Source organism: Gorilla gorilla, chromosome 12, assembly GCF_029281585.2.
Source record: "Gorilla gorilla gorilla isolate KB3781 chromosome 12, NHGRI_mGorGor1-v2.1_pri, whole genome shotgun sequence".
NCBI lineage: Eukaryota > Metazoa > Chordata > Mammalia > Primates > Hominidae > Gorilla > Gorilla gorilla.
In genome coordinates this window covers 92747700-92761120 of record NC_073236.2, presented here as the reverse complement: position 1 = coordinate 92761120, position 13421 = coordinate 92747700, and the positions used below count along the sequence as shown (strand labels likewise).

The 13421-nt window shown below is 51.8% G+C and overlaps 1 protein-coding gene across 5 annotated transcripts in view; it reads left to right on the top strand.

Moving 5' to 3' along the window:
• Positions 1-13421, top strand: part of TTC7A (tetratricopeptide repeat domain 7A) — a 160447-nt gene that overhangs the window by 61157 nt on the left and 85869 nt on the right. For all 5 annotated transcript variants that reach the window (XM_055377834.2, XM_055377835.2, XM_004029181.5 and 2 more), the window contains one exon: positions 1918-2033. In XM_055377834.2, the coding sequence (XP_055233809.1) occupies positions 1918-2033 (116 nt within the window). The remainder of the gene's footprint in view (positions 1-1917; positions 2034-13421) is intronic.

The following is a 13421-nucleotide window of genomic DNA, read 5'->3' as shown; positions in this document are numbered from 1 at the left end:
AGAAATGACCGATGGGCTCAGCAAATATAGGACTTGAGTGCCCATTCTTTGGCAGAGGCCACTTAGAGACTCAGCATGGTTGAGTTGACCTCCATCAAGGGGGAATGGGTCACTGCTAGACAGTAGTAGTGTTTTAGGAGCTTTTCATATTTGCATTGCATGTGGTTGGGAGGAAACTTTCATGGAAAAGATAAAGTCTGCTGCTCAGCTGGAAGCCTAGGCTTTGGACTTTCAAAAGGGGATTAAGGCGATGAGCTATAATGCCAGGCACTGTACTGTCCCTGTCAAAGGTCTGATGATGATGTCCAGGGCTGGAATCAGTGCCTGGTAGCAGTGGGCAGACAAATGGGACCCTATAGTTGTTATCTTAAGTTGAGGGAGGGCAGGCCACAGAATCTTGTGCATCCTCAGAAATACTGTGTGTCCCTCCTGAGACCCAGTCCTGACCTCTGAGGAACTAAGACCTTCTCTTAAATCTCCTTTGGATTCTGAAAGAGGAGGTGGATGCCTCATTGATTTTTTTTACCCTCAGATTAGACAAAGGAAATGGTATACAGAAGGCAGGCCTGTCTGGTTGGGCAGGAGGACCCTGTTAGAGCTGAGGCTTTTAAGCGACAGCTCAGTTAATGAGGTAATTGTTCCTCAGCTTTTCCTGGAATCAGAGGGGTCTCAATTCTCTGGATGTTCTGATGTTCTGTGCTTATTTGAGAGGGACGGTACAGTGCCTGGCATATAGCAGGCACTCAGATGTTTGTGGAATGAATTAACTGATATATAGTAGAAATAGCCTGGAATCCATACCTGGCTAGGCTTGAGTTTGAGGTCCGGACTGACACCAGCTTTGTGATCTTAGGCATTAAATTATTATTGATGGATTGATTGGGACAGAGCCTCACTCTTTTGCCCAGGCTGGTCTGGAACTCCTGGCCTCAAGCGATTCTCTTGCCTCGGCCTCCCAAAGTGCTGGGATTATAAACGTGAGCCACCACATCTGTAATTGACACTTTTGACCTTAGACATTTTCTGAGCCTCAGTTTCCTCATCTATAAAATGCAAACAAAACCAGCCCTGTAGGACCGTTGTGAGGCATAAATAAGATTTGGGCTTGGGTGGCAATTTTGTAAGAGTTTCATTTCCCCTTCTCTTTCCTTAACTGGAGGTAGGGCATGGACAGTAGTGAGACTCAGGAGACACAGCTCCTGTCCTGTGGGACTGAAGTCTGGTGGGTTTGCATACACAGAACAGGGAAGCAGTGCTGCGTGAAGTGGTCTCTCTACCATGTGCTCAGGCAGTGAGTGCTGCCTGGTTGAAGAGTGAGTGCTCAGCATGGTTCTGGACAGACAGAGAAGTCCTCCTGCAGTAGAGGGTAAGAGTGGAGAGGGGAACCTGACTGCCTGGCTCTGCCACCACCTGCCACGTTAGTGGCCTTGGGGCAGGAAGAGACCTTCTCTGTTCTCACCTGTGAAATGGAAGTGATGACAGTTCCTACCTAATAGAGCTGCTCTAAGGACTAAATGAGCTAATGAATTTAAAGCTCTGTGATTGTTGAATGAATGTTAGGGGCTTAGTGCAGTGGTTCATACCTGTAATCCCACCACTTTGGGAGGCTGAGGTGGGAGGATTGCTTAAGCCCAGGAGTTTGAGATCAGCCTGGGCAACACAGTAAGACCCTGTTTCTTAAAAAAAAAAAAAAAAAAAAAAGACACAGGACTTGTGGGCATTTAACAGTTGGATGGGGAGAAAATGCTTTAGACATATTTTGAGTTAAAGTGAGTTAGATCAAGCCTGGTCTGAGAATGCAACAATGTGCCCCTGAACAACTGGGACTGGGATGGTGATGAGGCCACCTCCTCTTGCTGAGTGACCCTCTGCCTCAGAACTTTGAGACAATGGCTCTCTCTCTGTTACCCTTCCCAGACCACAAATAACAGCACGTCGAGGCATCTGAAAGGCTGTCACCCGCTTGACTATGAGCTCACCTACTTCCTGGAAGCCGCCCTCCAGAGCGCCTATGTGAAAAACCTGAAGAAGGGGTAGGTCACTGGTAGTTGAGTGAGTGGGAGAACGATTCCCCTGGGCTGAGGCTTTTGACGTGGCCTTAAGGCTGCTCTCCCTCTTCTCTGGCCTGTGCACACGTGCTCTTCCAAGAGGATTGGTGGGAACTGGCTTGTGTCACATCTTGTCAGACAGGAGTGTGCAGAGGCATTCTTAGTGGGAAGGGCCACGCTTCAGGAAGCCACAGAAGCAATAAAGCCTGTGTGTGCTTGGGGGAGACTGCCAAGAAGAGAAACAGGAGTGGGCATTTCAAGAGGGGAGGGTGGAGGGCATCTGGGAGGTGATGTTGAAAAAGCAAAGGACAGTGAGCTGGCCAGTGGGTCTGGTTTTGTCTACTGTTGTCTGCAGTGTGAATGAAGTTATTTGGTTCCTCTGAGCCTCACGTTCCCCAAAAATCCAACGGGAAGGCAGATTCCTGTTCATTCCGGTTTTTAAGGAGTGGTGAAGGACGAGGGAAAGTATGGTAGAAGTGAAGTTCTGGCATCACGCTGGGGCTGGGGCTGTCCCTGCTGACGAGGCAGCAGAAGTGCTTGTTTTCCTCTGGGTTGTCTTGGGGTCCCTGGAATACTGGCCTATCTGAGACCTAAGAACCGTAGTGCCTGGAATGCCTTCCGTAGGCTTTTGCTCCTGGGTGAAGCAAGACCTGCCTTGTTGAATATTCAAGGGGGTGGCTGGTGTTAGGCCAGGAGTGGTGGTTTCATGGGGTGTGTTGGGTGGTGGCAGGGGAAGGAGAAGCTTCAAGATGAGGAGTGTGTATTGGCAGCAAGCGTCGCTTCATGGCTATTCTGCAGCTGGTCCTGTCTGCTGGCAACATCTCCACCAGTCTGGGGACTCCCAGGCGGGAGCTGAGGTTTCCTGCCTGTCTCTGCAGCTGAGGCTTTGGGCCCCTTCCTCTGCACCATTACAACCTTACACAGACACGATGGGCTGGGGCTGGAGGACATCACTGACGAGAGGAGCGGACCCATAGGTGCCAAGTGCAGCCGTCCCCCATGCGTAGTCACACCCCGCCTCACTCAACCTCCCATGGCCATGGGTCAGGCCCAGTAGGTGTGACCACCTCCTCACACACAAGGAAACCAAGGTCAGGGTCACACAGCTTTCTTGCCACTGACTGCCTGGAGTTCTCTGAGGCCTGTGTGCCATTTTTAGTGTGATTTATTTTGTTACATTTCACTTTATGCATTCTTTTCATTACATGCTTTTGAATACATGATTGTTGCATATGGTACTTGTTTAGTAGGATAAAGCAAACTTACTGTTTTCTTCTACCCTATACTCTCTTTCTTTTTTTTTTTTTTTTTTTTAAAGACAGGTCTTGCTCTGACATCCACGCTGGAGTGCAATGGTGTGATCATGGCTCACTGTACCTCCTGCCTTCTGGGCTCAGGTGATCCTCCCACCTCAGCCTCCTGAGTAGCTGGGACAACAGGCATGCACCATCACACCTGGCTAATTTTTTGTATTTTTTGTAGAGAGGGAGTTGCACTTTATTGCCCAGGCTGATCTCAAACTCTTGGACTCAAGTGGTCCTCCCGCTTCAGCCTTCTAAAGTGCTGGCATTACAGGCGTGAGCCACTGTGCCTGGCCCTACTTTATACTCAGTACAACACACGTCATTTCTGTGACCAAATGTGGGTTTTTTTTCCACGACTCACAACCAGTTCTCTGACACCAGCTGGGTTTCCAACAATTAAATTCACCTCTGATGCTAACCATCAGGCTTGATCTGGGCCCTGGCTGGGGCAGGGGAAATGGAAGGAGTCTGGGAGGGGCACAGAGGCTCAGTCCCATGAAAGACTGCCTTCCATAGCAGATACCAGTCACAAATAGCAGGTCCCCAGGTTACCAACAACTTCTGTCTCAACTGGCTACAAATCAGGTTCCCACGACCTCTTCTCAGATCCATAAGTTGCCAGAGCAGCTCATGGAACCCAGGAGAGCAGTTTACTTGCTAGATGACTGGTGTACAGTACCACGTAAAATGGTACAGCCTAGCCAGGTGGAAGAGGCGCATAGGGCTGGGTATGCGGAAGGCATGCGTAACGTCCAGGGCCCCTCTGGGTGCACCACTGCCACGTGTCCAGCAACCTGGAAGCTCTCCAAGCCCATGCTTTTGGGTTTTTATGGCTGCTCCATTACGTAGGCATGATGTATTATATTATTGGCCACTGGTGATCAGCTCAACCTTCAGTCCCTCTCTGGCCCTTGACAGAAAAAATTTGCTGATCCCCTCCCCCACTTTAAATAATTACTTTAAACATTTTGATACATCTTTCGTGTTTTTCTATGTGTAGATACACAGATGTATTTTTTTTTTAACAACCACAACAAAATAGTATCCTAGAGGACACACTGCTTGTAGCTTGCTCTTTCCACCCAGGCTTGGCTGTGAGCCTCTTTCCTTCCTGCTTATCTCCCTTCCCCACAAAGTTGCTCGATGTGGGGGTCGAGGAGGAGGTGAGCTCAGAGCTATGTGGGGCTGGGCACATAGTGGACTGTGGCAGGTCAGGCTTGATCTGGGCCTTGGTGGGGGCAGGGGAAATGGGAGGAGTCTGGGAGGGGCAGAGAGGGTGGAATGAGGCTGAGGATTGTAGGACAGTAGGAATCTGCAGGAGAGGGTCCATGGCCAAATAAGTTTGGGAAACAATGGATTGAAGACCTCTGAGACTCTCTAGAACCGGAGCCTGAGGTGGGTCATGAATCTCCAGGAGGCGGCAAAGGCCCGTGAAGCTGCTGACTGTTTGACGTGGTGCCCTTGTATGGAGTGGGTCTCCAGGTGCTCTGGGACTGCCAGGGGAGCATTCTGACCAAAGCACACGGTTCTGGCCCAGGCAGCTTTTCCATCTAGCAGGTATCCCTGCCCAATGGAGCTGCTTATCAGTAAGTAACCTTGAGCTTCAGTTCTCAATTGCCTGGAAGAGAAGGAGGTGGAGTTGTTTGTCCAGAATGTGGAACAGGCTGTGGTGAGGTCACTTCCAGGAGGCAGTGGCTGTGATGACTGCAGCAGGCAGGTGGACCTGGGCCTTGGGGAGGCAGTCCTGCCCCAGGAGGACCCTTGGCCCAGGGGAGGCCTATGCCCTTTTCTCTTTCTCTCCACCCTGCCCTTGCGGTCGTGGGGACAGGCACGCACGAGTCCCTACCTTCCAAATGGAAAGAATAGGGTGGAAGGAGCTGGGAGCAGTGGCTCACATCTGTAATCCCAGCACTTTGGGAGGCTGAGGTGGGAGGATCGCTTGAGTCCAGGAGTTTGAGACCAGCCTGGGCAACATAGGGAGACTTTGTCTCTACAAAAAACAAACAAAATTGGCCAGGCTTGGTGGCATGCGCCTGTAGTCTCAGCTACTTGGGAGGCTGAGGTGGGAGGATCATCTGAGCCTGGCAGGCGGAGGTTTCTGTGAGCTGTGATTGTGCCACTGCACTACAGCCTGAGCAGCAGAGTGAGACCCTCTGTCAAGAAAAAAAAAAAGAATAGGTTAGAAGGGCCCCTACTGGGAAACAGGCTGCCTCCCTTTCTCTCCTCATGCCTGGCAGACAGGAGAGTGAGAACCACAGCTGTGAAGTCAGCACACCTGGGAGTGAATCCCAGCTCTTATGACAAGCCTGTCTGTGCATGGGCAAGTCCCTTGAGCTCTCTGAACCTCTGCTTTCCTTATCTGTAAGGTGGTGGTAAGGACCGTGCCTGCCTTCTCATAGCATTGTTGTGGGGATCAAGTTATATGTGAACACCCATCCACCAGGGTGCCTGATAGATCACAGCTGCCTGGAATTCATGCCTGTAATTCCACAGCTTTGGGAGGCTGAGGCAGGAGGATTGCTGGAGCCCACAAGTTTGAGACCAGCCTGGACAACATAGTGAGACCGTCTCTACAAAAAAAAAAATATTTTTAATTAGCTGGACATCGTGGTGTGCACCTGTGGTCCTAGCTGCTCGGGAGGCTGAGGTAGGAAGATTGCTTGAGCCCAGGAGATCGAGGCTGCAGTGAGCCATGATCCCACCACTGCACTCCATCCTGGGCCAACAGAGCAAGACCCTCTCTCAAAAATAAATAAATAAATAAAATAAAAATAGAAATAAAGGAAAAGAAAAGGAAAATCAAAGCCAGTATTATCATTTGTTTTATTATTTTTGTGTAGTCCACAGCTGGACAGGCTGCTGGCCCAAATATGAGTCACCTTTTGTTTTCTTTCTGTAATTTCTCAAGTGGTAGGCCAGGGAGGTGGTGGTGTCTCTGTTTGGAATATCTGGATGTGGAGGCTGGGAGACCCGAGGCAGTTCACCTGCAAGGGTAGGGCCCGCCATGGAGTCCTGGGCTGCTTGGACCACCTGTGCCAGAGATGGGGCTGAGGACGGCCCGGGGCACTGAAAAGCACAGCTGCCTCGCTCCACCTCCACCATCTGCTTTTTTGATCCTTTTTCGGTTGCTGAGCTTTGGTTTCAGAGAAACGGTGGCCTGGAGGGCTGGTTCCTCTTTTCATGGCCCGGCAGTTGAAGCTGGAGACCACCACTCCCCAACGGCTGCTGCTTGGAGCCCCCTTGTCTCCCTCTGCCAGTTGTGAGCTCCCAGGGATGAGTCTAGGGGACCCGAAGAGAGGCCGTCCTCAGCTCTGCCTGCAGAGCTCTGTCTGCAGAGATTTGGGAGGAGCAGGGGTCACCACTCTAACTCCTCAGTGACTTATGAAGCCCGGTGTGGACCTGGGGCGGTTGTGCCTGTAAGACAGGGGTGGCCTGCCGCCAGTTTTTTTGTAAATAAACTTCTGTTAGAACACAGCCATGCCCCTTCATTTGCATATAATCTCACCACAGACTGGAGTAGCTGCATTTGGGACCTTATGGGAAAATCTGTAAAATTTGCTGTCTTTATTTGCCCTTTAGAGAAAACAGTTTGCTGGCCCCTGCACTACAGAGGTTAAGGAGTCCTCCCTCCCTCCCAAGGACCTGTATAGGCACGAAGGCCAGAGGGGCTGTTCTTATCTATGAAAGCTTCCTGGAGTGGATTTCGTGGGGAGGGGACAGTTCTAATTTCAATACTCTGTCTCCTTTATTCATCCATTTCTGGGATATTTCTTAGGTTAATGCATGCCACTTAGGAAGTGCTAAATTCACACCAGGCACTTGCATGTCTGTTAGTCCTCCCAGTATTCCCTGAGGGAAGCACCATAGTTAGCATCCCTGCTTCACAGATGGGAAATCGAGGCACGGGGAACAAATATGACTTGTCCTTGGTAGAGCCAGGATTCTGTGCACAGGGCCCGGCTGACTTTCTTAGCTGGCGGTCTTATCTGATAGGCTACACTGCCCACAGCAGGAATCCTGTTACTGAGCTGAGCCCCTGGGGATGCTCACGCCCTGCAGGTGCTGTGTCCCAGCTTCTGGTTTGAAAACTTTGGTGGGTGCCCTCGCCATCTGGAGGAAGTAAGGGTGAGGCCCTGGGGTTGGAGGCCACTCTGTGGCCCTGAACAGATTCCCCCTCTGCCCCTCTAGTTGGCTTTCTCCCCTCTAAGATGGGGCTTCTGTTTGTCCATGTCCCAGAGGGTGTGAGGGTCCAATGAGAGGGAAGGAATGCAAAACACCTGGAGTATTTTCACAGCTGTTAACTTCCTCTCCATTGAGAGCCCCCCCACAGCCACCTCTAGGGGCTGCCTGCTCCCCTTCCCCACAACTGAATTTTCTGCAGGTATGACTTTAATGTGAACATCAAGGACAGCCAGGAGGGAAAGAGGGAGAGAGACCAGCGGCAGTCATGCTTTGCTTCTGCTGGGGGCCTGGCTGAACCATGTGCTTGGTGTACAGTGCTCTGGGAAGGCCAGGTGACCCCATTCACTAGTGAGGGAGGCTTGGAGACGTTGAGTCACTTGCCCGAGCTTACCCACGGTGATTCCAGCTTCGGGCCTGAGCGGCCTGGAAACTCATGCCATTTCCAAATTTTGGGGCGTGGAAGGATAGCCTGGGCAGCCCGTGGGTGTGTGGGAGAAGCCAGGGCCTAGTGACAGCTGGGAGCATAGAGCTGATGCACGGTGCGCTGACTCCCACCCCTCTGGGACCCTGAATCACCATTCTCAAAGGATGTCTCCTTGCAGGTGGTCCCACCCTCCCTAGAGCCTGCTTCTCCCTGTCTGCACTCTGTGCTGAGGCCACGCATGAGGGTTGTGGGTCAGTGGGTATGCAGTGCTGCAGTGGGTGGAGGTGTTGACTGACCATCACCCCCCAGAAAGCCCAAGTGCTTTCAGTCACTCTCTGTTCCTGTAGCTCCACCCCCTCCCTTCCTCTTCTTTCTTCCTGAGGCACATGTTTTGGTCCTTACAGCCAGGATCCTGGCTCCACCCTGCCCCAACCTCACCACCCTGAAGAGGGGTAGAAATTGAGTCATCATTTCTTTTCAAGGAAACAGCCCAAACATTTGAAAGTCTTGGAAGTCTTGGCGTGTAAGTAGCAGTCCCAGGACACGTGGCAGTTACTCAGCCCCTCTATCTGTTTCCTGTGGCCCATCCAGCCCAGAGGAGCTGGAGTTGCAGCCTGTGTGGCTGGACTGTAAATAATTTCTGTGCACCTTTCCTCATAATTGTGGCTAATATATGTTGAATACTTAATACTTACTTCATGCCAGGTAGAATGCGAATGCCTTTCTGTATAATCCTGTGATGCAGGAACTAATACAATCCCCATTTTACTGAAGAAAGGAGAGGTTAAGTAACTTGCCCAAAGTCAGAGCTCACAGGTGTAGACCCCATGAGCCTGGTGCTGAAGCTGGGTCTGTCCAGCCCATGGCACCACGCCCAGCACAAAGCCTGCCCATGGCATGTCTACATCAGTGAGCCTGTGTAATACCACATTGTCCCTTGGTCACAGTGATATCCTCGTAGGTGAATCATCAGTTTCAGTATTTTTTTTAAATGCATTTGTTGTTAGGAAGTTAAAAAATAATATAAAGATACCTTAGCCCAGGGTTTCTCAGCCTCAGTACTGCTGATACTTTGAGCCAGGTAACTTCATCATGGGACTCTCCTATACAGTGTAGGTTTTAGCAACATCTCTGGCTTCCACCCACTAGATGCCAGGAGCACCATCCCCCCACTCGCCCTGGCCAAGTGTGACACCCGGAAATGGCTCCAGACATCGGCATGTGTCCTGGGTGGGGGCACAGTTGCCCCCAGTTGAGAACCACTGTCTTAGCTTAAGGTGCTAGAAGCAGAATACCTGTCAGATACTGACGTCAGCTCATCTGCATTCGGGCAGCTCTGAATGGTCTGTTAAAGGGCCGTGGAGTCAGGCAGCGTTTTCTGCTGGTTACATTCCATCCTGCCCTCCTGGCCTCTTGGGTTGTTTGGGAAGCAGGGAGAAACCCTTCTCGGTGTTCAGGGAGCTTACTACCCCGTGAGGGGAGTCAGGTTTAGGTGATGAAGCCCAGAGAAAGGCCCTCAGTTCCTGTCCTGGGTTGCCTCCTAGTGCCTGCTATGGGCCAGATGCACCACCCTCACTGCAGGGTTCGAGCTATGGCCAGGAGGAGGTCCCCTCCCCTCGTGGAGTGACCGTCCCAGAGGGGAGCCTGTGGTGGAGACGGTCAGGCAGTGCTCTGTGCTGGGGGGGAAAGAGGCAGAGAGGTGGGGGTGCTGCCTGGGGTGGGGTGGACCCTGAAGGTGTCTGAGGAGCAGTTCACCCTAAGGGGCCAAGAGTGGAGCAGAGGTGCTGCAGTTTCTCAGAGTCCCAGGGAGAGGGAGGGATGGTGGAGCCTGCTTCCTGCCTGAGCTCATTCCCACATGGGCCTGGGTGGACCCAGCTGCCAGCGAGACTAAGGAGACCCTGCTGAGAACAGGGTGGGGCCAGATGGCCACAGGCAGTGCCCGCCCCCAGAGTCTGGCTCGTCCCTCCCATTGAGGACTTGACCTAATTTAAAGAGTGTGCTGTTGTCCACTGTGTACAGTGGGTGGCGATTGCTGGACCCCAGATGCTTTCCTTGGAGCTTCAGGAAAGCCTGGGCCTCCCTGTCTCTGACTAAGCCTGAGACTGCTGCCCAGTTCCTCATCAGGATGTCTGAGGGATGTTAATTTCCTCCAGGAGTCTTGCCCTATTGATTCAGCAGCTGATTCCCCCAGATGGCTCTTGCCCGTTGCTCTGTGGCTGATGACAGGGTTCCTAATTGAGCTAGAACTGAAGGCACAGGCCTGAAAGGACCATCAGGAATTGGGAGGCCCCAGTGCAAAGGAGCCCTCGGTGGGTGGGGGTGGAGGGCGTCTCTTCCCCTCACCGCCACTAGAGGGCAGCCGTGGACTCTGGTTGGAGCCTCGCCCCAGGCAGTTCGGCCACCTGGTTGCCAGAAGGGGGCACCTTTCTGACATGTTTTTTGGGGAGGCGGGCAATGGCTGCTGGGCCCAGGGTCCAGACTATGGGGGAGGCTCCAGAAATGAGCTTGGTTCTCTTTTGCATGAAAGGGCTCTAGGGGTGAAGCAGTGGGGGCCTGAAAGGGGAGGGGGACCGTGCAGTGCCAGGGAAGCTGGTTGTCCCTGTCAGTGGCTCTAACTGCGCTAGGACGAGTGCCTGGGCGTCTCCCAAGAACAAGAATGTGAGCCAACTCTGCTCCTTTACCCAGAGTGGGCAAGAGCCCATTTCTCTCTGAGTTGGTTTTTCCCTTCCTTCCACCTAGACCTGGCAGCACCTATTCTTTGCTCTGGGTCCAGAGTGAGCTTGGGCTGTGCACATTGAACCAGGTGGGCAGCAGGTTTTGTGCTTGTTCTTTTAATTTTTTTTAATTAGTAAAGCAACATGTGCTCACTGCACCAAAATCAAACAACAGAGAAGGGAGTGGATGTGTTTTCTAAGGGAGTTCCCCAGGGCTTTGGCAGGTTGTTCAGGCCGGTGAAAGCACTGTCCCTTCCCGTGTGTGTGTGTGTGTGTGTGTGTGTGTGTGTGTGTGTGTGTGTGTGTGTGTGTGTGTGTGGCAGGTTGTTCAGGCCGGTGAAAGCACTGTCCCTTTCCGTGTGTGTGTGTGTGTGTGTGTGTGTGTGTGTGTGTGTGTGTGTGTTTTCCACCTTTCCAGCTGGATGCCGAGTTGGAGGGGCAGCAAAGGCACCTTAGAAAGCCCAGCCTGCTGTTTGGTGTGACCCCCATGAGGGGTTCCATCAGTAATTTTGCCTTCTTCTAGTAGCCACCTGGTATCTGCAGGGCTAGGAGAGGACAGGAGTCAGACTGTTCTCACAAATCTGGGGTTCCAGGGCCACAGTCACCCAACAGTGAAGCTCATTCTGAGAGCCTCCTGGTGCTCTGTGTCATGCTTTGGGGCACAGGGTAACCTCTGAGGCCCATTCCAGCCTCTCTGAATGCACAGCGTTTGTCTACTCTTAGCACCACCTCCTCAACCTTCCCCACCCCCATCCCCCACCTCACTAGAAAGGAAAGAGCCCGGCACCTGGATGACATCCTCAGTGCCACAGGAGGGAAATGTCACAGCCTTATTCTGAGGCTGGGGTTGAAGAGGAATCCTCTGTTTAAAACAGAGGATTTGGGTCTGCGACAGGGGTGAACAGTTTGATGACCATTTGAACTTCACCTGACCTTGTCCCCTGATTCACCTGTTCACCTGTTGGGATCTGCCAACTAGCTATGCTCTTCTGGGTCTTTGACTAGTAACCTTTCATACACATTTAGCAGTACTGGCCCTGGAATGCGGACATCTGGCCAGGGCCATATGCACTAGTATCTGTTCAGGTTCCATTCAACCATCAGTTCCATGTAGTTTCTCATTCTCTGTTTCAGCTCAAACCCAGTCTTCCCCAAATATTTTTTTAACACTTATTGTGTGCAGAATAGTTGGCTAATCTCTATTGTGAACAGAGCTGATGACCAGGCACTTGGTAGGCAGCTGGCACTTTGTAAAGACTTAGCAAATTGAGTCCCAGGAGTTCTGGAGTTCACATGGCCAGGAAAAGAAAATGTAACTATGCTGGGTCAAGAGACAGGTGTTGTCTTTCTCAGGGGTCTCAGGGTGAAAAGAGAGGAAAATCTGAACCCTTTTGTGCCTGCCGTAAGCCTGCCTCTCCCTTTTGGTAAGTGACAGCCTGGAAAGGCAGGCGTCTTCCAGGCTCTTTTTCCTGTTGGAACATAGGGATTTATTTATTCAGTGATCATTTCTTGAGCACCTTCTATGCACCACACATTGTGCTGGTACAGGGATAATGAAGCCTGTCTCCCTCACCAACCTCATTAGAAGCTGCACGGACTGAGTAAAGGTAAAGGAAGGGCTCCGTGAAACGTGCAGCACTGCCTGCTGCCACCTAGGGGACTGGGGAGCTTGCCAGCCCTTTGCACATCCCACCTAGAGGCTCCCCTAAGATGAGCCGTGTCCTTGACCCATCATCACACCCACATCTCTCTTTCTGTTCCTGGCCAACCAGGCTTTACTTGACTTGGAATAAATGGCTTCCTGGCTTCTCCCCACGCAGGCTGTTTCTGGGCCAGGGTTTGTTTGAGGCCCTGTTTGGATATTGTTAAAAGTGGGCAGCTTTGCTCAGAAAGGTCAGCATGAGAGACAAGAACAAAGAGATCTTTCAAGCTGGCCTCTGGCAGGGCAGCCAGCAATGGCTCGGAAAAGCCCCAGCTCCACCTGGCACTGGCAGCTTCAGAGCTGAGACGGGATTGCTCAGGCTCATGGCCATCTGCAGAGCCCTGGAGAAGCCCCGTGTGCTTTCTCATTTCTCAGAGGAGTAAGCTGAGGCAGAGGGGCATTCCCAGGTCAGTGTTAGCTGGGACCCCAGATCTCTCCCTGTACAGCCCTGGCCACTGGGACCTCTCTATTTTTTTTTTTTTTCTTGAAGGGCATTCAATAAAAATTGGGATTTACCCAAAACATGCCTGGGGGTGATTATTTGGTTTGCTAAAGAATTCCTGGGAGCTTATATGCTAGAGTCCCTTATAGATTTGAAAGTAGTAAAAAGACACAACTTTTAGATACAGAATCTTAAGATGCATAATGTGCAGTGCTGATTCTTTAATTGCGTGTGTGTGTGTGTGTGTGCATGTATGTGTGTGTGTTTTGGAGGGGAGTCTGCATTTCTCCCAAGCTTCCAGGTAATGCCACTCTGCTGGTCCAAGAGCGTTGATGATGTAAAGGCTGAAGGCTGAGCTCATTCAGCAATGCAGAGAGAGGACAGTCCTTGCGGTGGAGTGGGAAGAAGGGGCCACAGTCATTCTTGGCTTTGGCCTCTTGGTAGCAGGTGCCAGGACTTGCCGGCCCCCTGTAGGCCACAGGGCCCTAGGCAGCCCCGGGGTCTAGCCCTCTTCAGCCTGCTGCTGTTGGGCCCAGCTTCCAGGGTTGTCCTAGACTGATGTCCCAGGATCAGCCAGTTCTTTTCTCTTCTGGGAGCTCGTGAGG